The sequence below is a fragment of the Microcaecilia unicolor genome, chromosome 13 (genome assembly GCF_901765095.1).
Source record: "Microcaecilia unicolor chromosome 13, aMicUni1.1, whole genome shotgun sequence".
Lineage (NCBI taxonomy): Eukaryota > Metazoa > Chordata > Amphibia > Gymnophiona > Siphonopidae > Microcaecilia > Microcaecilia unicolor.
The window spans coordinates 78,545,492-78,572,131 of record NC_044043.1 but is presented as its reverse complement, the minus strand read 5'-3'; the positions used below and the strand labels follow the sequence as shown (position 1 = coordinate 78,572,131).

The window sequence follows — 26,640 nt, the reverse complement described above, 5'->3', positions numbered from 1 at the left end:
GGGGGGGGGCTGTTTATGGTGGGGGGTGGGTCTCTCAGTGATCACCCCACCCCTAAAGGGTGCCCTGGCATTTGAGTACCGGAACCTTTTTTGCTACAAAAAATGCACTGGTTTTGGGTATACTAAAACCCCAGCAATCTCCGCCTGTACTGGCCCAATCAGCAGTGGTGGACTACGTTATTATAGGCTCACTTCGTATCCTCCCGCCTCAGTCTGAATGGGCATGCGCACAAGAGCATCGCCCACGCAAACGTTGTGAGCATGCGTCAGGTTTGTTTCTTCTTCCCCCCGCTCAGAGCCCGGCTGCGAATTGCCTCCGAAGCGCCAGAGGTCGCCATCTGAATTTTACCAAGGTAACCGTGCTCCCGGAAAGCCCGATAGGGGGCCTCTTCCTACCCCGCCCGCTTCCGGGTCAGAGGTCATGTGGGGCTTGTTTTGGGTACCTGGAAGTGTCGATAAGAGGCTCTGGCAGCCGAAGTGAGCGAAGAAGGGGCACTAGAGATCGTGAGGAGCCCGGGAGAGTTGGCAAACCAGGAGCAGAGGAATTGGTGGGTAGAGACTTAACAGGGAACTAAAAAAAGGATCAAGAGAGGGCGGAAGTGTGGAGGGCTGAGTGCGGGCAGCATGGGCAGAAAGAAGAAGACTCTCCACGACTACGCGGCCGAGTTCACGGACCTGGCCGTGAAGAGGCACTTGATCGAGCACAAGGAGTCCGGGGAGACGTCCGTGGTGGAGACCTTGTATTGCAAGTCGTGTGAGCTGCCCATGAGGGTGAGGAGGGATCGCATCCTGGAACACCTGGCCTCGGGCCGCCACTACAGGAATCGGAGGCTGATCAAATCCCACGGGGGCCGGACCCCTCTTCTCCTGTAAGTATTCGCAGTGGTGGAGGGGAGGAGAGGATCCAGTCTCACACGAGAGGGACAGGATCCCCCGTCTCTTTTCCCCATGCCAGTATCTAATTCTACTAAGACAGGATTAAGCCCAATCTGCTTGTTTGCCTAGACTCGCTATCACCATTCCCACTAACTGGAGCCAATATGGTTCTGGATCAGGCAAGTGCTTCCAACGGGGAGCAATATAAAGGAAGTAAGGAGAATAGTAAGACCTCTGAAGTGGTGGTGACTGTCAGCAGCTAACTTAACAGGGGAAGAAGTTTTCTCTGGGGGGGGGGGGGGGAGGAGGAGGAGGAGGATCAGGATCCAGTCTCACACGAGAGGGACAGGATCCCCCATCTCACTATCACAATTCCCACTAACTGGAGCCAATATGGTTCTGGATCAGGCAAGTGCTTCCAACGGGGAGCAATATAAAGGAAGTAAGGAGAATAGTAAGACCTCTGAAGTGGTGGTGACTGTCAGCAGCTAACTTAACAGGGGAAGAAGTTTTCTCTGGGGGTGGGGGGGAGGAGGAGGAGGAGGAGGAGGATCAGGATCCAGTCTCACACGAGAGGGACAGGATCCCCCATCCCACTATCACAATTCCCACCAACTAGAGCCAATATGGTTCTGGATCAGGCAAGTGCTTCCAACGGGGAGCAATATAAAGGAAGTAAGGAGAATAGTAAGACCTCTGAAGTGGTGGTGACTGTCAGCAGCTAACTTAACAGGGGAAGAAGTTTTCTCTGGGGGGGGGGGGGAGGAGGAGGATCCAGTCTCACACGAGAGGGACAGGATCCCCCATCTCACTATCACAATTCCCACTAACTGGAGCCAATATGGTTCTGGATCAGGCCAGTGCTTCCAACTGGGGAGCAATGTAAAGGAAGTAAGGAGAATAGTAAGACCTCTGAAGTGGTGGTGACTGTCAGCAGCTAACTTAACAGGGGAAGAAGTTTTCTCGGGGGGGGGGGGGAGGAGGAGGAGGATCCAGTCTCACACGAGAGGGACAGGATCCCCCATCTCACTATCACAATTCCCACTAACTGGAGCCAATATGGTTCTGGATCAGGCAAGTGCTTCCAACTGGGGAGCAATGTAAAGGAAGTAAGGAGAATAGTAAGACCTCTGAAGTGGTGGTGACTGTCAGCAGCTAACTTAACAGGGGAAGAAGTTTTCTCTGGGGGGGGGGGGGGGGAGGAGGAGGAGGAGGATCAGGATCCAGTCTCACACGAGAGGGACAGGATCCCCCATCTCACTATCACAATTCCCACTAACTGGAGCCAATATGGTTCTGGATCAGGCAAGTGCTTCCAACGGGGAGCAATATAAAGGAAGTAAGGAGAATAGTAAGACCTCTGAAGTGGTGGTGACTGTCAGCAGCTAACTTAACAGGGGAAGAAGTTTTCTCTGGGGGTGGGGGGGGGAGGAGGAGGAGGAGGAGGATCAGGATCCAGTCTCACACGAGAGGGACAGGATCCCCCATCCCACTATCACAATTCCCACCAACTAGAGCCAATATGGTTCTGGATCAGGCAAGTGCTTCCAACGGGGAGCAATATAAAGGAAGTAAGGAGAATAGTAAGACCTCTGAAGTGGTGGTGACTGTCAGCAGCTAACTTAACAGGGGAAGAAGTTTTCTCTGGGGGGGGGGGGGGGGGGGAGGAGGAGGATCCAGTCTCACACGAGAGGGACAGGATCCCCCATCTCACTATCACAATTCCCACTAACTGGAGCCAATATGGTTCTGGATCAGGCCAGTGCTTCCAACTGGGGAGCAATGTAAAGGAAGTAAGGAGAATAGTAAGACCTCTGAAGTGGTGGTGACTGTCAGCAGCTAACTTAACAGGGGAAGAAGTTTTCTCGGGGGGGGGGGGGAGGAGGAGGAGGATCAGGATCCAGTCTCACACGAGAGGGACAGGATCCCCCATCCCACTATCACAATTCCCACCAACTGGAGCCAATATGGTTCTGGATCAGGCAAGTGCTTCCAACTGGGGAGCAATAGTAAAGGAAGTAAGGAGAATAGTAAGACCTCTGAAGTGGTGGTGACTGTCAGCAGCTAACTTAACAGGGGAAGAAGTTTTCTCTGGGGGGGGGGGGGGGGAGGAGGAGGATCCAGTCTCACACGAGAGGGACAGGATCCCCCATCTCTTTTCCCCATGCCAGTATCTAATTCTACTAAGACAGGATTAAGCCCAATCTGCTTGTTTGCCTAGACTCGCTATCACCATTCCCACTAACTGGAGCCAATATGGTTCTGGATCAGGCAAGTGCTTCCAACTGGGGAGCAATGTAAAGGAAGTAAGGAGAATAGTAAGACCTCTGAAGTGGTGGTGACTGTCAGCAGCTAACTTAACAGGGGAAGAAGTTTTCTCTGGGGGTGGGGGGGGGGAGGAGGAGGATCAGGAGGATCAGGAGGATCAGGATCCAGTCTCACACGAGAGGGACAGGATCCCCCATCCCACTATCACAATTCCCACCAACTGGAGCCAATATGGTTCTGGATCAGGCAAGTGCTTCCAACGGGGAGCAATATAAAGGAAGTAAGGAGAATAGTAAGACCTCTGAAGTGGTGGTGACTGTCAGCAGCTAACTTAACAGGGGAAGAAGTTTTCTCTGGGGTGGGGGGGAGGAGGAGGAGGAGGATCAGGATCCAGTCTCACACGAGAGGGACAGGATCCCCCATCCCACTATCACAATTCCCACCAACTGGAGCCAATATGGTTCTGGATCAGGCAAGTGCTTCCAACTGGGGAGCAATATAAAGGAAGTAAGGAGAATAGTAAGACCTCTGAAGTGGTGGTGACTGTCAGCAGCTAACTTAACAGGGGAAGAAGTTTTCTCTGGGGGGGGGGGGAGGAGGAGGAGGATCCAGTCTCACACGAGAGGGACAGGATCCCCCATCTCTTTTCCCCATGCCAGTATCTAATTCTACTAAGACAGGATTAAGCCCAATCTGCTTGTTTGCCTAGACTCGCTATCACCATTCCCACTAACTGGAGCCAATATGGTTCTGGATCAGGCAAGTGCTTCCAACTGGGGAGCAATGTAAAGGAAGTAAGGAGAATAGTAAGACCTCTGAAGTGGTGGTGACTGTCAGCAGCTAACTTAACAGGGGAAGAAGTTTTCTCTGGGGGGGGGGGGGGGAGGAGGAGGAGGTTCCAGTCTCACACGAGAGGGACAGGATCCCCCATCTCTTTTCCCCATGCCAGTATCTAATTCTACTAAGACAGGATTAAGCCCAATCTGCTTGTTTGCCTATCACAATTCCCACTAACTGGAGCCAATATGGTTCTGGATCAGGCAAGTGATTCCAACTGGGGAGCAATGTAAAGGAAGTAAGGAGAATAGTAAGACCTCTGAAGTGGTGGTGACTGTCAGCAGCTAACTTAACAGGGGAAGAAGTTTTCTCTGGGGGGGGGGGGGGGGGAGGAGGAGGATCCAGTCTCACACGAGAGGGACAGGATCCCCCATCTCACTATCACAATTCCCACTAACTGGAGCCAATATGGTTCTGGATCAGGCAAGTGCTTCCAACTGGGGAGCAATGTAAAGGAAGTAAGGAGAATAGTAAGACCTCTGAAGTGGTGGTGACTGTCAGCAGCTAACTTAACAGGGGAAGAAGTTTTCTCTGGAACCACTGAATTAGCTCATCTGAGTGATTTCATGCTAAATGTTTGGGCCCTCGGCATATGCCTAGTTTGTCTATGTTTTAACCTGCCTTCCTTCCTACCCTTCATCATATGAGTATCCAATCTCACAAGACTTCCTCTCCATCCTTCCTCATGGGAGTATCCAGTGTCATGAGGGCATGACCCTTCCCAGGCCTGGTATGAGTATACATTTTTTGCCCAGTGGTTCTCTGGGAATCGGATGCCTGCCTCCTCCCTCTTTATAGCCATTTTGAAAACAAATCCCAGACACAGTTTATTATTTAAGGTTCAGCAGGATTATATTTTTGAAATTTTTATATTTGGAACAATTTTTTACAGTGGGGCTATCAGATATCTATATTGTTATTACTGAGCAATCGATGCTTCACTGCAGGTTACAAAACAACGTTGAACTGAGTAGGTATTTGCAGAATATAAGACTTGTATAAAGTAAATAAAGTTGTCATACTCGAACAATTTGATCTGTTTTATGTATGGATATTCAGTACTGAACTGGCTGTTTTCATCTCAGATTCTAGTTGGATTATTGCTAATAGAAAATGCATTGTGGGGATAGACAGTTGACCAGAATGGAATGTTCTCTTCATTTTTTAATTTTTATTTTTGAGATGACTCATATTTCAATAGAAATACATTTCAACACATGGAAAAATAAGAAGCATTTAATGCTATGGTACCATAGCTACGTAGGCTGAAAAACGATTATATATAGATCCATTGAGTTCAGTCTTGTGCTTAGTGCATCATTGTTGCCTCTGTATGCTAATCTGGAAAAGAGTAGAAGTGAGAGATTGTGGATCATGTTTGGTCCTTGTGATCAAATATTTGATCTCCTATTCTTTTGTTAGAAATGGAATATTCTAACTATGGGGTCTTGTTTAGTAACGGTGTGCATTAAAAAGCTGCTAGCACATACCGTTAGTAAATTTGCCCACATAGGGGATTATCTTCAAAGTCATTTTGCAAGTAAAATGGTGCACTGTGATAGAAATGTACTTATTGGTCAGAAACGTTATGCAGCTCCTTGTAGGCTCCCTGATGCTGCATGGGAAGCACCAATTTTAGAATGGAATGTGGGTGCCAGATTCTGTTATAGAATACTAGTAAAAAAAGGCCCGTTTCTGGAGCCAATGAAACGGGTGCTAGCAAGGCTTTCCTGTGCCCCCCCCTCACCCGTCGTCGATGTTGGTGAATTGCTCCGCCTCCGCCCTCAACATCATAACTTTTGATGCGAGGGCGGGGCCCAGAGACTGTGTTTTTCGAGGCTTCAGAGCTTCGAACATATGAACCTTGGCTTCAGTGACTTCAGAAGCCAATAGAACGTTGAGGGTGAGTTTTATATATATAGATTAGCATAACCTGGCATCGACGTGCCTTAAACTTAGATTCTCACTATTACAGCAGTACACCGGTGTTAGAATTGGCGTAACTGAGTGCATCTAAATGTGGCAAGGGCATGTGATACCGTGCTATAAGTTGTGCATGAAACTGGAGACTCTCCTTGCCCTGCCCACTTGTATGACCCCTTGCATTTGTGCACTATGGGGTTCATTTTCGAAAGAGAAAAATGTTCAAAAAGTGTCATAACGCACTATTTGGACATTTTATCTTCTCAAAACATCCAGATTGGTAAATTTTGCAGATGTTTATCTATGCAATTCATCTGCAGTGCATCAAAATCACAGTGGGGCGTGTTGGGGGCATTTCGAAGGCAAGATTACGGTGTGCCTAACACTTGGACATTTTACAAACAGCCACAATGGAACAAAACAAAAACGTCCAGAACTAAAACTTAAGACGTTTTAGTCAGATGACCACTGGAGGGAATCAGGGGTGACCCCCTCCTACCCTAAAAAAATGTGAGTAAAAATATCTTACCAGCCTCTGTGACAACCTCAGGTGTTAAAGTCAGGTCTATTAGAGCAGCTTGCAGGTCCCTGGAGTAATGTAGTGGTCAGTGTAGTGCACTATGGAGTGGAGGATTCAGGTACCTATCTACCTGTCACACTTGTGGTGGAAACTGTGAGCCCTCCAAAACTCAACTGACACCCACTGTACTCATATATAGGTGCCCCATTCACCCATAAGGGCTATTGTAGTGGTGTACAGTTGGGGGTAGTGGGTTTTGGAGAGCTCAGCAGACAAGATAAGGGAGCAACAGTGAAATGTGTACCTGGGAGCATTTATATGAAGTCCACCGCAGTGCCCCATAGCGGGCCGTATTGCTGTGCTGGGATGTCTGGGGGACCAGTCTGCTAAAAATGCTGACCCCTCCTAAATCCCTGTGGCTTGTTTTTGTGTGTTTTTAACTTGTGCTTTTTTTTTTTTTAATGGCCTAGAAATATAAACGCACAAAGCACAAAACCTTGTTCGAAATGGTATTTAAAAAAAAAAAAAAGATTGACATTTTTCTTTTTTGAAAAATGGTTATATTTTCTATTTGGATTTTGGACGTTCAGCGCAAAACATCCAAAGTCCAACTTACATGCACTATTGAAAATGCCCCTCCACACCACTTATGCACGCTCTTATAGAATAACAAAGGGCACTTGCATACATTGCATGCTTGTGCGCCAAAAAGTAGCGCCTAAGAGGCTCCTAACCTCAGGTACGTCTTTATAGAACTGCCCTATAAAGGGTCATGGATTTGATGCAAATAGCTTTGGTTGTTCCTCAGAAAAATGGTATATTATATGCAGGTACTGTACTTTCTCTGTCCGTGGTGGGCTCATAATCTAAGTTTTGTACCTGGGACAGTGAATGGTTAAGAGGTATGTTTACTAAGGTGTGTTAGCGTTTTTAATGCGCCTTTAAAGTTAAGGTGCATTAAACGCTAATGCACCTATACGTTCCTATGGGCGCATTAGCGTTTAACACACATCAACCATTAGCACGCGTTAAAAACGTTAACATGCCTATAGTGTGCCTTAGTAAACAAACCCCTAAGTGACTTGTCCAAGGTCACGGCAGTTGTCACCATCTGTGTAATTTCAGCTACAGCAAGGGGAGGAGTTTCTGGGGAGCGGGATTTGGCAATGTAAGTGGAATAGATGCCTGAGCAGATGCATTTTCTACAGGTAGTTTTCAAAGTGATGATACACAAGTATTTTCCCTTCAAGAATTGATGCAAAGTTTGCAAGTAAAAATGATCTAGCTGCTTTGCAGGTATATGGACAGTTGAAAATTGCATATTAGATTAATTGAGTTACCTCACAGCATTAGGGTCTTTTGTGGGCAATATATTGAAAACCTCAGGTCGATGTGCAGCAGCAAATAAAATGCTAGGAATTCCAAAAGAAATAGAGACCAAAACTGGGAATAAAATGGTGCCTCTGTTGCTTTGTGGCCTTGCCATGACTATTTTGTACAGTTCTGGTTGCCCAATTTTAAAACAAAGCAGAGCTAGAAAATGGGAAAGGGGATGGAATGGCTCCTTTATGAAGCATGGGGAAGAGATGACTGAGAGGACATATATACTGCTGTGTACTAGAGAATGGATATTTACTATTTGAAATAGTGTGGTAGCAGATTTAAATACATTTAAGGCGGTGTCTTTTTTTTTTCTTCCTCAAGTTAATGCACAATTAAGCTGTGGAATTTGTTGCCGGAGGATGTGGTTAAGGTTCATAGTATGGTTTTAAGAGAGATCTGGATTGCTTTTCTGGAGAGCAGGTCCATTAATTATTAGCCAGGTAATTGTGGTGATCGCTGGCTCTTAATTCTGGAAATGGGGAAAAAGAAAGGCACTTTCCATTAGGATTAGCAGCAGTGGGAAATGGAAGAATTGGTCTGTGTTAGTACTACCAAGATATTTGTGTTTCTTCTCAGCCTTTACAGTGATTGTTCAACGCAAAGTACAGTAATGAAAAATGATTCATAGTTAACCTGGAGGATACAAAAGAAGACAGCAGGTAACATAAATATAGTTCAACAGAAAAACAGCTATAAAAGCATAGATAAAGCAAATAGCTTAGTTTCTTAATAGATGTTTCAGTTCCTAAGTGGCTGAGCTTCTAGTCACATATGAAAATAGGACCTACGTGGTCTCGAACTGCACGTTATGTTTTTTTATTGTCTTGATCAAGTAAGTTGTCACAGCCTGTCCCGCTCCAGAAAGGGTCTTATCATAGTGAAAGAAAACCTTCACTAAATAAGACTTTAAGGTTACACTTAGCTTGGAGAATTTACTAGACCGGAAGTTTGTTTTATTGTGTATTGTTTAAACATTGTGTATTTTATTGTCACTCACTTAGATCGGGTGGATAATGGGGGATATACGTTTGATGAATTATATATGGCAAAGAGATTCCCTTTTGATTTTTTTCCCCCCATTTTTGGAAAAATGCTTTGGAGGGTTTCTGAAGGAAGCCAGTTCTTGAAGCTTTAAGGGCTCCTTTTACTAAGCGCCGGTAAGCCCAACGCAGAAGTACCGCAGTAGCCCAGTGGTACTTCCCCCCCCCCCCCCCCCCCCCCCCCCAGCGTGCTGTCATTTCTGGTGCTACAAAAAGTTTTTATTTTTGTAGCGCTGGGTACCTAGCAGTAAACACTGCCTGGTTACCACCAGGTTAACGCAGGAGCCCTTACCGCCACCTCAGTGGGTGGCGGTAAGAGCTCCCCCCCCCCCCCAAATGGCCGCACAGCAAGTGCTTTACTTTCCGTTCAGCCATTTCCTGTAGGAAGGCGAGACTTCCCTTTTACCTGCTGCAGTACAGCTTCCTGAAGAGAGATGTACTCCCAAAACTGATGTTGAAATCGGAGGGGAGAACCTCACACAAGGTTCCCCTCATTCACCAAACCTCCGAAAATATTCAGTGATACAACATCTCCCAAAAAAGTACAAGCAAAAGTTTTTTTCTCACTACCCCCGAGATATCATTGAATTCCAAGCCACTGAAAGGCGTAGTAAGGTGGTGAACTCTGGTGATTTCAGGGGTATGGGCTACAGTGCCATTTCCGAATTTAGGTAACTTTTATTTTTATACATTTTTTTGTTTAGATCCACAGGTTCGGAGCTGAGCACGAACCTTCCTCTCCAGCTGGATCATTCTTCCTTACTTTCTCAGCCCTCATATATATTGCCAACAAATCACTGCAGTACCAGTACCAGTGCAAGCACCAGCTGTACAATGGTACCATCACCTTCTTCCTACCACCACCAGTCCTTGATCCCTGTTCACCCCAACGCCATCAGCTCTACCACCAGTGCCATGTCTGCCCGAGAAGACCAGACACCTTCTACCTCCACCAGCCACCCCACAGCGTTCTCTGCCCTCCATGTCAGAAGTCCCCATATACCTGCTAAACAGACCAACCAAAGGCTCGTTATTTCAGAGGCATCCAACAGCGTGGTTTCCGGAGGCACGGTGGGACGGTACAGCAGCGGTAGTGGGGTTCTGGGAAGCCGCATTGGGCTAGCCATCTTTGGAGTGGGCCAAGGCAGCAGTGCCCTGCTTCAGAGCTTAATGGAGGAGAATGGCTGTTATTTGCTCTACGTTGTCGAGAATCAGCTGCCCGAAGCGGAACGCAGCTTGGGCACCAAGTTCCTGGCGAACACCCGAGTGCTGCGGGAACAGGACGCGGACATTGTGCTCAACGATCAACGGTACGGTTTGTTAGCGCCTTACAATGCACATCAAGCAACAGAATGTGTAAAATGAGAATTGTCCGAATTAAAAGGTACAGTACAGATCTTTTGAAGCAAAAGCATATAACAGAAACACGGCTATTCACAGCACAAAGTGCTCACAACCTCTTTCCATGTCTCACCACACTATGTTTTCCTGTCACTATTAGCAAATGAAAGTCTGTGTGTGTTGTCTCTGCTAACTGCTTCCTGTAATCCTCTTGTTCTCCTGTAAACCTTGTAGATCTTGTGTTATTACATCTCAGATGTTAGGAGGTGAAGGCAGTTTAGAAAGGGAGGCTGCCAGAGTGGACAGAAATATAAATACCCTGATATTTGTGTACATATGTATGCCTTAAGACCTGCTTGCACAGGGGTAGAATAGCAAGCTTTTATTGACTTACTAGTATAAAAGCCCCGTTTCGATAGGCAATGAAACAGGCGCTAGCAAGGTAATTCCCCCCTGCAGCGTCCTTCCTGTCTCCCCTGCCCCCCCTGCAGCCATCCATCTGGTCTCAGGACCCCCTCCCCACCAACCCGCCTCTGCCCCTGCAGCCACGCATGTGCAGCGGCCCTCCTCACTCCCCTGCTCCCCCTGCAGCCACCCATGTCCAGCGACTCTCCTCTCCCGCTGCCCCCCCCTGCAGCCACCCATGTCCAGCAACCCTCCTCTCCCCTGCAGCTACCCATGTCCAACGACCCTCCTCTCCTTTCCCCTGCCCCCCCCCCCTGCAGCCACCCATGTCCAGCGACCCTCCTCTCCCCCTGCAGCGTCCCTTCTTCTGTCTCCCCTGCCCTCCCCTGCAGCCACCCATCTGGTCTCAGGACCCCCTCCCCACCTCCCTCTTCCCTGCCCCCCCCCCCCCCGCAGCCATCCATGTCCAGCGACCCTCCCCTCCCCCCTTGGCACATCAACCCCCTCGCCACCCGCAGCCGCCAATACTAACGCTGTCCGGCCGCTGCTGCGTCTCCTGTTGAGCAGCAGCAGCCGGTACAAAAAGAAAAAAGCCAAAAAAAGATTTTAAACCTGAAACACGGCTCAGTAGACAGCCATCTGGCATTGGCTGTCATCTCTGCAGCCGCTCCTCCTCTCTCCTCTGACGTCGCTGCGCTCCTCCAGGGTCTTCCTGCAGGGGCAGTGACGTGGAGGGGAGAGGAGGAGCGGCTGCAGTGATGACAGCCAATGCCAGATTGCTGTCTACGGAGCCGCGTTTCAGGTTAAAAATCTTTTTTTGGCTTTTTTTCTTTTTGTACCGGCCGCTGCTGCTTCTCCTGCGGGTGGCGAGGGAGTTGATGTGCCCAAGAGGGGGGGTAGGGGCTTTGGTGATGCGCTGGGGGGAGGGGCTTGGGTGTTGCACCGAGGAGGGGGCACTGAGAGCTGATTGGTAGGCAGGGGAGGAGTAGGCAAAAACGCTCCACGTGTTTCCCTAATCCTCCCCCTGCCTGGCTCACGGTTTTGCAGGGCAGGGGCTTGGGTGTTGCGCCGAGTGGGGGGCACTGACAGCTGTTTCCCAGGCAGGGGGAGGAGTAGTTTCCCTACTCCTCCCCTTGCCTTGGAATCAGCTGTCAGTGACATCACTGACGTCAGTGCATTCTAAACTGCCTAGCAGACCACCTCCGAGGGAGCCACGGTACCAGGCACATTAGAACGTTGGAGGTGAGAATTATTATATAGGATTTGGAAGCAGAACCATTAAGATCAGTTAGGTTTGCATGCGTTCATCTTCTGCCAACTTTCCTTAAAAGTTTCAGTATTGTCTAACCAGCTGTTTTGTGCTCCTGAGCCTAAAATGTATAGAACATAATCCCAGCAGCAATATGACCTTTTACAGTCTCTAGATTTTGCAGTGTAGCTGTTGGTGCAGGATAGATGGATGTAAAGCTGTAAATGTAGAAAAACTCTTTAAGTGGTATTAGCCAAAAGAGTAGATCTGCTCCCAAATTAGCAGAGGATGTGACATAGAATAAGATAACAGATCAGTCCAACAGCTTTGGAAGAGGTTACTAGAGACTCATGTGATTTTTAACTCATTTCATTTTTTAATCATGTCCATAGATTCTTCCCCTCCACCTCCAGCCCCCAAAGAAGACTTGTCCTCTTTTATCCTTCCTAAGATTTTCTTTTTGGTGTCCACAGGGTCTCTGGAGTTGTCATTTGTTCTCCCCCTGAGGCAGCATCTGACATAGTGCTGGATGCCTTACGAGCTGGTAAGGGGCAGTTCTTCAGGAAAAGCTCTTTTAGGGTGAGGGACATATATTTGGAAAACGTACTGGTCAGGTGAATTATTATCACTGTATTAATATATTCTGATTTGCACCTTTGCTAGTTCTCACTTGGTTTCTTTGTGTATGAGCACCTCTTTTGTGCTTTCACTCTTTGAAATACAAATGAAACCATAACTCAGGCTCTGGAATATGGAGGAGACAATTTTCAGAACTCAGAATTATGCCATTTTTTGGACCCAGCATTCCTGGTGTCACAAAACTTCAGCCCCAGTAACCTGGGATCCTCTTCCCAATCTTAAAATCCTTCCCCACTTGTACAGAGTTTTGCCATCATAGCAGCAGTCCTTAACTGGAAGCCATACATTAGAACCCCCAGTGGAAGCCCACTGTCATGAATCGGGCTGCTAGATGGTACCAGAGTGGAGGAGTAGCCTAATGGTTAGTGCGGCGGTCTGAGAACCAGGGCAACTGGGTTCAGTTCCCACTGTAGCTCCTTGTGACTCTGGACAAGTCACTTAACCCTCCACCGCCCCATGTACAAAATAAGTACCTGTATTTAATATGTAAACTGTTTTGATTGTAATCACAGAAAGGCGGTATATCAAATCTCATCCCTTTCCCAGAGTACGCAGCCTCCAGAGATAATGACTCCTGTTGCTTCCACAAAGTGGAAGACCTAACTTGAGAATCAAACTGGGGTCCTTCCATGTGGCACTACAGTACAATGCTGACACTTGGCTGGCTCTCATTCCATTGATTTAGTGAATTTCTTTACTACACAAGAGTTGGGATTCTATAGGTCTCTACTAGAGCCCATCAGTGAAATATCTGTACTGTTGATGCAATAGAGAGCCTGCATCAGAATATAGGGATTCTGTCCTGCTGGAATCATTACCATTAGATCACATGTCCACTTTAAACAAAGATCACCAGCTATTTCTTTCATCTCTAGACTGTTGACACACAGTTGGATTTTAGTGAGTGTTGAGCACCGCAGTCCCACATACAAAGCTCCCCCGAAGTTTAACATGTGGGGTCTGTGTTGCATACGAGGTACCCATGATTCACCACTAAAATGGCAACATGTCTAGAAAGGTAGTAGCTGAATGAGCAGAAACTGTGTATTCAAATCCACTTTACCTCTCTAGCATTTTCTGATAATGACTTTTATCTAGCCATTATTGGGGTAATTGAAATCACATAACCAACTCTATTAAAAAAAATACCGAGAGAGAAATTGAGCAAAGCTTATGAACTGTCTAAGATTTTCAGGAATAAGGTTTATCTAAGAGCATCTGGATTTCACTTCTAAAAACAGGGTAAAAAGTAACATACTGCTAACCAGATGTATTCAAAGTTTTTTCCCCCAAAACACCAGGCCTTTGGTTCCATGCATGAAATATACTGCTGAACATTTGAGAATTCATTCTCTTTCTAGGTATATGTGGAGTAGTTCTGGCACTCTGCAAAATGTGATTCAGTATTGATAGTGTTTACTGTTCTCATGATTACTTTGTTTTCCCCAAGATTGATTTGTTTTGTGCTCTAGTCATTTGATGCTGTAAAATCAACATTTAATTTGAAATGTGGCAGGCCAGTAGATCAGATCCAGCAGCTTCCTCGATGAGCTGTGAAGGGTAAAGAAATGACTGAGCACCATGGATTTTTCAGCTAACATATCCTCTTACTGCCTGCATCATTGTTTTTCATATGCCCTGATAACAACACTGCCTATTTCTTGAGTGGTTCAGTTTGACTGCACATTGTTGTCCCACGTTACCTCTTACGTTCAACTTGGAAATTATTACTTTTTGTGTTACCTAGGGAAAGGCGTCCTATGCGATCAGCTTCTCAGTTTGGACAGGCAGACCGCTGAGGCTTGCTTTGACGAAGCTGACAGGTGTGGGAAGCCGCTGGTCTGTGGATTCTACAAGTAAGGCTGGAATGAAATCCTTTTCATTTTTTTTTTTTTTAGTTTTCTTGGTTTTATGCCATCCAGTCCAGGTGATTTGTTGCTCTTTAGCTGGTTAGTTTGACTCATGACATCTTAACAGGTTCACTGAGATTTTTCAGTTCTTCTGAATCATTACCTTTAAAGACCATTTCTGGCATGGGTAGCTGCCTTACATCATTTTCTTCAGTAAAGACCAAAGAAAAGAATTCATTTAGACTCCGTTATGACCTTTTCCTCTCTTAAGTGCCCTCCTTGATGATCTTTAGTGGTCCAGTTGGCTCACATGGAGGCTTCCTGCTTCTAAAGTACCTGAAAAAGTTTTCATTATGAGTTTTTGCCTCTACAGTAGGCTTCTTTTCAGACTTTGTTTTCCTTATCAGTGTTTTGCATGGAACTTGGTGGTGCTTATGCTACTTCCAATTCAATTGGATCCTTTGGGCTTGAATAGTCTCCAAGCCTTTCACCTCACCTTATAACCATGCCAACTGCCATTTGGCCGTCTTTCCACCTTTAATACCTGGCTACATCTGGTCTAAGCTCCAAGATGTTGTTTTCAAACAATGTCCACACCTGATTAAACTCTCAATGTTTACAGCTATTCGTTTTTGCTTTTTGCCACTTTTCCTCACTTTATCAGTTGCCCTTTGGAAAGTTAAATGCTAATGCAGTTGATTTCCTTATACGGTCTGTGCCAGAACCGGTGGTGGAGGCGGGACTGGTGGTCGGGAGGCGGGGATAGTGCTGTGCAGACTTATACGGTCTATGCCAGAGCCGGCGTTGGGAGGCGGGGATGGTGCTGGGCAGACTTATACAGTCTGTGCCAGAGCCGGTGGTGGGAGGCGAGGCGGGGATAGTGCTGGGCAGACTTATACAAGTCTGTGCCAGAGCCGGTGGTGGGAGGCGAGGCTGGTGGTTGGGAGGCGGAGATAGTGCTGGGCAGACTTATACGGTCTGTGCCAGAGCCGGTGTTGGGAGGCGGAGATAGTGCTGGGCAGACTTATACGGTCTGTGCCAGAGCCGGTGTTGGGAGGCGGAGATAGTGCTGGGCAGACTTATACGGTCTGTGCCAGAGCCGGTGTTGGGAGGCGGGGATAGTGCTGGGCAGACTTAATACAGTCTGTGCCCTGAAGAGGACAGGTACAAATCAAAGTAGGGTATACACAAAAAGTAGCACATATGAGTTTATCTTGTTGGGCAGACTGGATGGACCGTGCAGGTCTTTTTCTGCTGTCATCTACTATGTTACTATGTTATTTCCTTAGTGTCTTCACTTTAGTAATCAAATTTGATCATTTTATGATGATTATTGCCAAATGGCCCCAACACCATTTCCTTTCCAAGTTTTGCAGGTCCTCAGCCAGCCACTTCATGAAGCAGTCATTTATTTCGCCTATGAACTGTACCTTCCTATCATTTTCTGGCATGAGCATTATCTTGTCAATATTGGTGTAATTGAAATTACGTCAACCAACTATATAAAAAGGGAGAGTGAGCAAAGCTTATGAACAGTTATCTTTTTCTGGAATAAGACTGTGTCGTAAGGTCTAATTTCACAAAATCTTATACTGGAGAAAAAAAGATCTCAAATCCAATACGTTGCCAACAAAGACCTTAACATCGCACATCCCAGTGTGTTGTAATAGCTGATCCCTGCTCCTTCAGTACTGTTCAAAATGCATGACAAATATCTGAAAAGTTTTCACTTAAACTTTTGTGACACTAGGTAATAGTTGTGCGTCTAAACTGATAGTCCCTTTAAACTTTTCTCCTTAGATACACAAAGAATTTGAACATGTCTATTGTGATTTTAAATAAAGGTTTGAGCGTTATTTCTGATGACTTTTCACTTGTTTCCATTCATTATTGGGGGGGGGGGGGGTCTTTTACAAAGCGTCGGTAAGCCCAACACGGTCTTACCGAAGTCTAAATCGAGATTACCTCTGGTGATAGTCCCGCCCTGAGTTCACACCATTTCTGGGGGAAAAAGAAAACCCCAGAAATGGCTTGCCTGGTGGTAACCAGGCATCGCAGCTTGCTGCCCGGTTACTGTGGGAGCCCTTATCGCTACCTCAGTGGGTGACGGTAAGGGCTCCCCGCTGCATGGCCACATGGTAAGAGTTCTCTTAACGCATGGCCATGTTTGTCTGGGGGCTTTTTACCCGCTGCGGTAAAGAGGGCCTTGGAACATGGGAAAAACTGTGTCTCTCCTCCTTCCCCCCCCCCCCCCCCCCCCCCCCCCCCCCCCCCCCCCCCCCCCCCCCCCCGTTAGCACAGGGCCCTTTTTCCCACAGCTTAGTAAAAGGACCCCTTTGCTTTCTATGGTTTATGATCCTTGTTTGCATAAGTCTTTATTCTGTCTTACAAGCCATTTCAAGAATCCTTGAGCTACTTTTGAGGTGGGACAAACTGTGTGGTGAACTGTAGCTTGAGTGTACTGCTCCACGTTACAATATTCTGGGCATACAAGGTCTTGAGTGTGTACATTTTCTCCGTGTAGGCGTTTTGACCCTGCTGTTCAGTTCCTGTATAACAAGGTCCATGACAACCGGGCACTTGGACAAATTCATCGGATATCTGTGGTCAGCAGGATGTTCCCGGCAGCTGCTCTTAGCTGCATTAAAAAATCAGGTATGGGCTGCAGAAACTTGAGTTTCTCCCCTTGAGTGGTGAAATCTGTATTTTGATGGTATAAGAATAAAGATAAAATTGAGCTGCCAGTTTTGTTAGTGTGTGCAATGCTGTACTTAGAAAATTGGCCACACTAAGGTTTATTTCTGGCTCATACACATTTTCTTTATGCTTGGTGATGTGTGAAGGAGGAAAGGAGGTCAGTTCTGCAAATGCAAGACTTGAAGGGTATTTGACTAAGGCATGGAAGGCTGGCCTGTCGGATTTCCGGGTTTTAGTATACTGCCCTTCTGGTCATAAGACATATCAAAGCAGTTTATAGGTAAAAACCAAAAAGGAGGGGAAAGGAAAGAAATAATTTCACTTGTTCAGTGTGCCCTTGGTATGCAGATCTATCTCATGAATATTCATTGTGGCTATCCTGAAAACCTCACTGGCCGAGTGTACCTCAAGAACTGGGTTGAGAAGCACTGCCCTAGAAAACAGAATCCCTTTGCCTGGCAGTTAAAATGGAAGAATGCAGTTTCTCTGGCAACTGCCAAGGTCTGAAAAACAAGAACCTCTTTCCTGTTGGCCATTCATCAGTCAAAGAAGACATGACTGCATTCTAAAAATTAGTGAAAAATGCGTGTTTGAGGGCTTTGGAATATTGGAATGATCTAGAAGAATGTAAGCTACAGGAAATAGTCTAATGGTTAACACAGTGGCCTGAGAACTGGGCTTGATTCCCACAAGCTCCTTGTGACCTTGGGCAAGTCACTTAACCCTCTTGTTCCAGGGGCTCTCTTACTAAGACGTGGTGGCGTTTTTAGCTTGCAGTAGAAATCATAATGGGTATCTAGCTGAGTTTTACTGCAGCTTAGTAAAAGACCCCTTTTAAATTGTGAGTTCACCAAGGACAAGGAAAATACTGAGTAATATGTGAACTGCTTTGGTTGTACCACAGAAAGGTGGGGTATATCAAGAGTCTCATAAACAGTATGACAGGACACGTTTAAAATATATACTGAATAATGCAATTTTTGAAAAGCAAATTGACAGGGATAATGCAGGGGAATAGAAAGAAAAGATAAAAATACAATGCTGAATTTTTTTTTTCCAGGAGTTTGGGACATGCATTAATTTTTTTAATGTTTTTTTTTTGTTTGTTTATATAATTATATATGTAAAATTGTGATCCACCTAGGTTTTTGGTGAAATACAAATATGGGAGTGGAGGAGTGGCCTAGTGGTTAGGGTGGTGGACTTTGGTCCTGGGGAACTGAGGAACTGAGTTTGATTCCCACTTCAGGCACAGGCAGCTCCTTGTGACTCTGGGCAAGTCACTTAACCCTCCATTGCCCCATGTAAGCCGCATTGAGCCTGCCATGAGTGGGAAAGCGCGGGGTACAAATGTAACAAAAAAAATAATAAAATGAAATTGCCCCACCCCAAAAACAATAAAAATATGTTCAGCTGGAGATTATATTGTTTCTGACTTTTTCTGTTCGGGGGGGGGGGGGGGCAGTGATTTTTTTGCACTATTGAAAGAATTCTAGTCACCTTCCCTCTCTTTTTTTTAAGGAGGAATCTTCTATAGTGCTGCTGTCCATGATATTGATCTTATCAGCTGGCTGCTGGGAGAAAGTGCCCCGGATACAATATTTTCATTGGGACATGCTTTCTGTGCAGGTAAAGCTGAAACCCTCGGGTCATCTTGTATGTTCTGTCAGCTGGAAAAGGTTGCAAGTATATTTGATCATTAAGGTTGTGAAGCTTCCAGATTTGGGGGGGGGGGGGGCCTTTGGAGGTAAGGTGGGATAATTACTCCGGAAAACCATGGCTCCATTCATCATGTTAATATTTAAAAATGCTATTTTTAGTCCTTTGTACACCAGCTGGTTTTTTTATTTGAATTACCATACGACAGTTAATGATTTGGGCCACTAAATGTTGGAATTAGAATCAATTAAATCCACTAAAAGAGAAAAAGTGTGAAGTACGATAGGTTTTATTTATGTATTAAAAAAATGTCTATGCTGCACAATCTTGCCTTCCTTCCCTTCCTCTTCATGGACAGCTGAGGAATACAATGCACTTCCCTCCTTTTCTCTGTCTCCCAGAGGTGGCCTCCTTGAAGGACGCTGACACCGTCACGATCAGCATGAAATTTGCCAGCGGAGCCATCGTTAGTTTGGACATCAGTCAGCACTGCACCAAAAGCTGCGATCAGCGACTTGAGGTACTGTGGCAGGAGGAGGTTTTGCACACGGCATTTGAATGTGTTGTTTAGCAAAACTGCAAGTATGGATATGGAGGAAAAATTCCGAGCGTAATGGTGGATGTTGCAGAGCTATGCACACAAGGGAGAGTCGATGTACGGCCACTTTCTACATGTCACTCTGATCTCTGAGAATACAGAGCACATGCGTTTAAAGGGGGAGAGTTGGCATATTGTATTTCAGTGTTTGTAAGCACAATCTCCAGACTGGTCATACTGAAAAGGGGGCTTTTTGTGGTCTTGAACATTCACGTATTAATTTATCTCTTGTTGGTCCTGTGAAAGATGTGAGAGTGAAGAAGGGGGGTGGAAGAAAACAACCAATAAGCTTCCAGGATGGCAGTCATACAAAAAACATCCTATATAATAAAAAGCATCTCTAACATTCTGAAGCTGACTCCGTGGCAGTGTAGGGTTCGTAAGTCTGTAGTTCAGCATTTCATTGGCTCTCACTGTCAACGAAGAACCAATCAGACAGAACGGAACTTGGAGGAGGGAAGTGGAGTGGATTGAATCTCTAACAAACAGTCATATACAGGGAGGTACGAACATCAGTGGAGGCAAGTGCACAGAACGGAAGGGAAGACAAACATTTACTCACTTTGTCACTCACACACATCACACACACACACTCAATCACTCTGTGTATCTCTCTCTTACACTGTCTGTAAAACACACTGTCACTCTCAGTCTCTCACATGGGCAACTGTATGTTGCATTCTCACGAGTAAGGAGCTCTTCTGATGTGATTGTTAAACTGATTGATGGGCCTGAACAAGGAAAACTTTTACCACATTGTAGCACAGTTTACACAAAAAATATTGTATATAAAGAAATCTTACACATGTAAACAACAAATATATTCAGAATAAAACCGTGGAAACATTAGTGGCAGGAACTCATTACATTGCTAAAGCCCGTTTCATTGCGTTAAGAAACGGGCCTTTTTTACTGGTAAAAAGAACGTGTCGAGTTCAAGATTTGCACGATAGTACACAAAATTATACACGCAGACGCCCCAATATACGTGATAAACCTTGTGGACCTGCCTCCCAGAAACGCGGTAAGATCCTCCCGCAAATATCTCAACCTGCACTTCCCCAGTTGCAGAGGACTGAAATACAAACTGACACACGCCCACCACCTTTTCCTACTTGAGCACGCAGCTGTGGAATGATCGTCCTACAGACCTGAAAGCTATTGACGATATAAGTAACTTCCGCAAATCTCTGAAAACTCATCTCTTCCAAAAGGCATACAAGGAAAATACATAACCTACAAACCACTTCAACAGCTCACACACCTCTAACTGACATAACTCTTCCAAATCCATCCTCAATTACCTAATGGTTAAACATCAATAATTGTACTCGTCACCAAGAAACGTATATGCTTATCTTCTCTTAACATTATTCAATCTATAAGAAATGTACCTGTCATCACAAAATGATTATGTCATAACCACACTCTGTAAGCCACTTTGAGCCTGCAAATAGGTGGAAAAGGTGGGATACAAACGCAATAAATAAATAAATATAAGAAAGTCCAGAGGTCCAATGCTTCTAAAAATATAAACTTTTATTCTCCAAAGTTGTACAAAATAAGCGGACAAATCTTGATCCAATATAAAGGTGCCTAATCAAATCCTGACCCAACACGGGGCTGTGTTTTGGTAATTAAAGCCTTCCTCGGGAGTCTATGCTATCAGTACCACATCAAAATTGTGGAGAAAAGTGTGTTAAAGGTGACAATCAGTCACCAAATATAGGACTAACTGAAAACACCATGTGCACGGGAAATACTACCCGTAAAGAACAGTCAGCATCTACAGAGAGCATAGACTGCTGAGGAAGGCTTTTATTGACAAAACACGGTTCGTGTTGGGTCAGGGTTTGTTTACGCAGATTTACATTGGATCAAGATTTGTCCACTTGTTTGTACGACTTTGGAGAATAAAGGTTTATATATTTTAGAAGCATTGGACTTCCTTATATATATTTTTTGTATTGCCATCCTGGAAACCTATTGGTTGTTTTCTTCCACCCCTTTTTTTCTCTCTTTTCGATTGCTGTGGAAGGTTTTTTTTTTTTTAACCCCTATGAAATGTGTTGTAGCTTGCTAGGACCCTAGTCATGGTGTTAAGATGTCACTGTTCGCACATCCAGCAATGCTTCCTATGTACTTGTCTCAGGCAGAGAACTTGCTGGCTTTTCAGATATTTTTCTCAGTGTGGGGCTAGTTTTATGTCTCCCAAATTACTCTGTGCTTATTCCTAATATGTATCAAGTGGCTAATAATCCACAACAGTGGCGTACCCTACCTTGGTTGCCACCTGGGGTGGAGCACTCCCTCCTCCAGGTGCTTCCCTTTGCCCTCCCTCCTCTGAGCGAGGGGGTGCGCCGAGCAGTCACACACCTGTTGGCTCTGCTGATCCCCTGCCCCGGAACAGGAAGTTGTCGTCAGAGGGGGCAGGGGACCGGACGAGCTGACAGCCTCATCACACACCCCCACCCACCTCCTCCAGGTGCATCTCTCCACCCTCCTCTGAGCAAGGGGGTGCACTGAGCAGTCACGCTCTGCTGATCCCCTGGCCCCGAACAGGAAGTTAACGTCAGAGGGGGCAGGGGACTGGCTGAAGAAGGATTGGTTAATGCCAAAAAAATAATGAAGATGTGTATTGCATATGTGTGTGTGTGTGTGTATATATATATATAACAGATATACAATTTGTTAACATTTATTTCTGTCTTCAGTAAAGGCATAAGCGACCTGTTCATTTCCTATTCGTGAACATCTTTGACTTCCATTTTTCCTTCCCCTGTTTTTCAGGTTCATGGCTCTCGAGGAACCTTACGAGTAGACAATCAGAACCCCTTGGGTATTACAGAACACGGTACCTCGGTATCTTTATTCTCCCAGACCCATGCCGATCGGTATCAAGAAGCATACAGACGACTATTTCAGCACTTTTTACGGACAGTCAAAGGTTAGGGAAGTATGTTCAGTAATCTTAAGAATTAACTGCATAAATGTTTGCTGCTGAAATTTCAGGACTAACAAGCAGGTAGATTTTAACCAGCTTCCCAGTTAAATTTTCTGCTTAAGTTTGGTAGGAGCAGTGGGCATTGTGTGTGGGGAAGGAGAGCATAAATTGAACCAAATACTGATATTGAGCACTGTCTGTTCTAAATAGGACCACATAATTAGGGGAGGAGTGGCCTAGTGGTTAGGGTGGTGGACTTTGGTCCTGAGGAACTGAGTTCGATTCCCACTTCAGGCACAGGCAGCTCCTTGTGACTCTGGGCAAGTCACTTAACCCTCCATTGCCCCATGTAAGCCGCATTGAGCCTGCCATGAGTGGGAAAGTGCAGGGTACAAATGTAACAAAAATAAAATAGATACTATTGGAATTGGAGATTCTACATGGAATGTTGCTACTATTGGAGATTCTACATGGAATGTTGCTATTCCATTAGCAACATTCCATGTAGAAGGCTGCGCAGGCTTCTGTTTCTGTGAGTCTGACGTCCTGCACTCACAGAAGCAGAAGCCTGCGCGGCCACATTGGTGATCTGCAAGGGCCGACTTATACGTGGAGTGTTGCTAGTGGAATAGCAACATTCCATGTAGAATCTCAAATAGTAGCAACAGTGGAGGAGTGGCCTAATGGTTAGGGTAGTGGACTCTGGTCCTGGGGAACTGAGGAACAGAGTTTGATTCCCACTTCAGGCACAGGCAGCTCCTTGTGACTCTGGGCAAGTCACTTAACCCTCCATTGCCCCATGTAAGCCGCATTGAGCCTGCCATGAGTGGGAAAGCGCAGGGTACAAATGTAACAAAAATAAAATAGATACTATTGGAGATTCTACATGGAATGTTGCTACTATTGGAGATTCTACATGGATTCAGCAGTCCAATTTAAATGGATAAGTTTGGTGCAGATTTGCTCAGTGTTAACTGGCTAAGTAATAACTGTAAACAAGGGAGAGGCAACAAAAATTTTTAGCGCAGTTAATCATGCAATTAAAAGTTTTAATCAAAATGTACCGCGGTAGTTAAAATTTTAATCGCACCGCTGGGCCGGATGCCTCAGTTCTAGTAAATTCCCACTGCATGAAAATTTTTAAAAACTTGTTGAATATAATGAAAAGTTACATACCCACACGTCCTTCCCACAGCATATTGCTCCCTCTACCCTCCGTACAGGTACCTACCTTTCTCCTCTCCTGCTGCATCCTTTTCCTGTACGATCACTACTACTACTACTACTATTTAGCATTTCTATAGCGCTACAAGGCGTACGCAGCGCTGCACAAACATAGAAGAAAGACAGTCCCTGCTCAAAGAGCTTACAATCTAATAGACAAAAAATAAAGTAATCAAATCAATTATTGTGTACAGGAAGGAGGAGGGTAGGTGGAGGCAGGTGGTTACAAGTGGTTACGAGTCAAAAGCAATGTTAAAGAGGTGGGCTTTCAGTCTAGATTTAAAGGTGGCCAAGGATGGGGCAAGACGTAGGGGCTCAGGAAGTTTATTCCAGGCGTAGGGTGCAGCGAGACAGAAGGCCCAAGTGTCTTCCGTTCTGCTGCTAAACCTGTTACCCTTGACTCACAGACACCCATTTCTCTCCTCCCCTGCTGCTTCTGACCCCTTTCCCCAGCACACATATGCAGCACCTCCCCCCCCCCACACACACACACACTTATCTGGCTCTCTGAGATCTCCTTGAGCGATTCTAACATGCTACTTGCAACTGACGCCAAAACTGGACAAAAGAGGAGAGTTACAATTTTTGATCAGGATTTAAAAAATTTAATCCTTATTTAAATTTTTTTTTAATGTAATAGAATTAATAGTGCGCTAAATGCCCATCCCTACTCTAAACAGCTTTCTTACCATTAAGTATTGACCCTATATAACTGCCTTCCTGTCTAAAATGATTAATAGGTAATAATTCAGAGCCATTTTCACTAAGCCACCCTTAGCCCAAACATGGGGTGGGGGGTGGGGGCACTGGTTATGGCTCTAGGAAAAGCGCACTGCTGGCTTGGCTACAGGAGTGTGCTGTTCTATGATAGAAGGGAACAGGCAAAGCATTTCATTGTTACATACCTTAATGAGAGTGAGGGGAGGCAGCAGCTAGATAAACACAGGTTCAGGTGCTGTACCTGCTGCTTACAGAGAACACCCTCAGGTCTTAAGAGAGGGAGAGACATCAAGGCATCCAGCTAGGATAAAATACGTGAGTGCCACCTAGTGGCAAGACCCACTAATGAACAGTAACAGCCTAGCAGTAATTAAAAGTAAAAGACGGGTCAATCCGTTTAATATCTTTTTTTTGTTTTTATTTTACTTGGCCAAATGTAAAACTCTGTTTTTCATTTGTGTTCACCTTCTGACATTGCAAGTTGGTGGTTTTACAATGAACTGATTAAAATTTAACTAAACCCCCAAATTTCATTTTCAGGGAAGGAATCACCAGTGGTCACCAAAGAGCAGTTCCTCTGGGCTATCCAAGTGGCTTCCGCCGCCGAACAGTCCTGGCAGAATGGGTCTGCCGTGGACTTGCGCAACGAAGCAGTGGACGTGACGGTCATCAAGACAGAGATACTGTGAGGTGCCAGACGCCAGTACACTTCAAAGGACGCTTATCTGGAAAACTTGTGGCCTGTAGAGCGAGATTTGTGGCTCATACAAGAAAGAAAAAGCTTCCCTCTCAATCATTTCTACCGGAAGCAGAACACTCACTGTATTCTTTGTTTATTTTTAAGACTCAGCCCAGTCGATCAAGGGCACCTCATAGCTTGTGCCTGTGGGGTAAAGGGGAGGCAGTGAGCCTGTACTGTCATGTTTCTGGTGGGTGCAGGTCAACAGGTGACTCTTGTCTGTGCCACAGAATGCTGCAGTTACAGTTACTGATCGGCACGTGATGTTTATTCAGAAAGCAGTGGTATTCGCCACATTTTCTATGTAGCATGGCAATAATACCCTCTTTGTATCTCTTTCCCTACCTTCCCAAAGAAAGGAAATGAGAAGGGATAGTGTGTTATGCCCTATGTTTATCACAAGGAGGGAGCACTATGCCTTTACCAGTTAACGTGCATCCAGTTTTATTGTGCACTAGCAGACAATCCAAAAGAAAAAGATCAATTCTTTCAGCCTCCCCTCATATGGTTAAAAAAAAAAAAAAACATGGTGCTGATACCTTGTGGTCACTGCTGATATTGCAGTCTCTGTCCGGAGACTAATAGTAGACAAGAAAATAGTATATTCATTATTGATCTGAAAAATCATCTCCACATCTGCAGCTGTGGAACATTTCAGTGAGGGTACAATTCATTGAAATCGGATGATTAGAAAATAGGAGGCAGAAATTAGCAAGGACTAACAATTCATATTCTCACACACCTTTTTATTTTTAAGCGTGTGTTGTATGCATATGTAACACTTGTACATGCAAGAAAGACTTTGGGCTCTGTGCTCAGTCTTAACCCCAGTAGCCAGAATGGGTTTAGGCTTATACTGTGTGCATTGGTTGGGTGGGATCTAAACTCTAGAAAAGTTTCCATAAGACCTGCTATATTTGGAGAAAGGTATTTACAATTTGTCACTAAGCGAGTCTTACATCTGTTTTACTAATGAACTTATTATAGGTAGTCTGTGTGCAGTGAATTCCTTTTGTATGCTCGCTTCTGGGAGCATGACAGAGGAACTGACACCATCTCTGAAATATTAATACTGTGTTAAAACTGAATCCACGGTTTCGGGAGGTAAGTTTGGGCCTATTCAGTGTTGTCTGTGACTTGGTGTGGTAGGAATATGGCACTGTTTGCTCTTAAGCCCACTGCTAAATATCTTTTATAAGTGTCATTGGGAACAGACGTATTGAGCTAGTAAAGGGAAAATAAAATATGGGGGTTTGAAATTGGAACATGTTTGGCACATGAGGTTATAATTCGATGCACCCAGGAGAAGGGTTTGGCTCTCAGCTGCCATCTTTTCATTCATAAGCACATAAGAATAGCCATACTGGGTCAGACCCATGGTGCATCTGGCCCAGTATCCTGCTTCCAACAGTGGCCAGTTCAGGTCACAAGTACCTGGCAGAAACCCAGTTAGTAGCACTATTCCATGCTACCAATCCCAGGGCAAGCAATGACTTCCCCTATGTTCAACTCAATAATAGACTATGGACTTTTCCTCCAGGAACTTGTCCAAACCTTTTTTAACCCAGATACGGCAACCGCTGTTCCATCATCTTCCAGCAATGAGTGAAAAAATATTTCCTCCTATTTCTTTTCAAAGTATTTCCATGCAGTTTCGTTGAATGTCCCCTGGTCCAGTTTTCAGCATTCATGCAGTATCTGAAACATGTTGGAAATGATCTAGATCAT

The 26,640-nt window shown here is 45.3% G+C and overlaps 1 protein-coding gene across 3 annotated transcripts; it reads left to right on the top strand.

The window, feature by feature from the left end:
- Positions 1 to 435: 435 nt before the first annotated feature.
- On the top strand, positions 436 to 26,315 carry LOC115482620 (inositol 2-dehydrogenase-like). Of its 3 annotated transcripts, none has more exons than XM_030222560.1 (9): positions 436 to 869; positions 9,552 to 10,157; positions 12,316 to 12,386; positions 14,229 to 14,337; positions 16,856 to 16,986; positions 18,550 to 18,657; positions 19,089 to 19,207; positions 22,076 to 22,232; positions 24,714 to 26,315. In XM_030222560.1, the coding sequence occupies exons 1-9, from the start codon at positions 625 to 627 to the stop codon at positions 24,860 to 24,862; spliced, it is 1,695 nt and encodes a 564-aa protein (XP_030078420.1). In that variant the 5' UTR covers positions 436 to 624; the 3' UTR covers positions 24,863 to 26,315. The 3 variants fall into 3 exon arrangements, with proteins under 3 accessions (XP_030078420.1, XP_030078419.1, XP_030078421.1); XM_030222559.1 differs by having other exon boundaries at positions 12,316 to 12,421; positions 19,046 to 19,207; XM_030222561.1 differs by lacking the exon at positions 9,552 to 10,157.
- Positions 26,316 to 26,640: the final 325 nt, after the last annotated feature.

Bases quoted from the DNA above. Each gene is read 5' to 3' on its own strand.
- LOC115482620 (XM_030222559.1), top strand. From the start codon at position 625: ATGGGCAGAAAGAAGAAGACTCTCCACGACTACGCGGCCGAGTTCACG. The intron at 10,158-12,315 runs GTACGGTTTGTT...TGGTGTCCACAG, and splicing joins ATTGTGCTCAACGATCAACG to GGTCTCTGGAGTTGTCATTT. The intron at 12,422-14,228 runs GTGAGGGACATA...TGTGTTACCTAG, and splicing joins TCAGGAAAAGCTCTTTTAGG to GGAAAGGCGTCCTATGCGAT.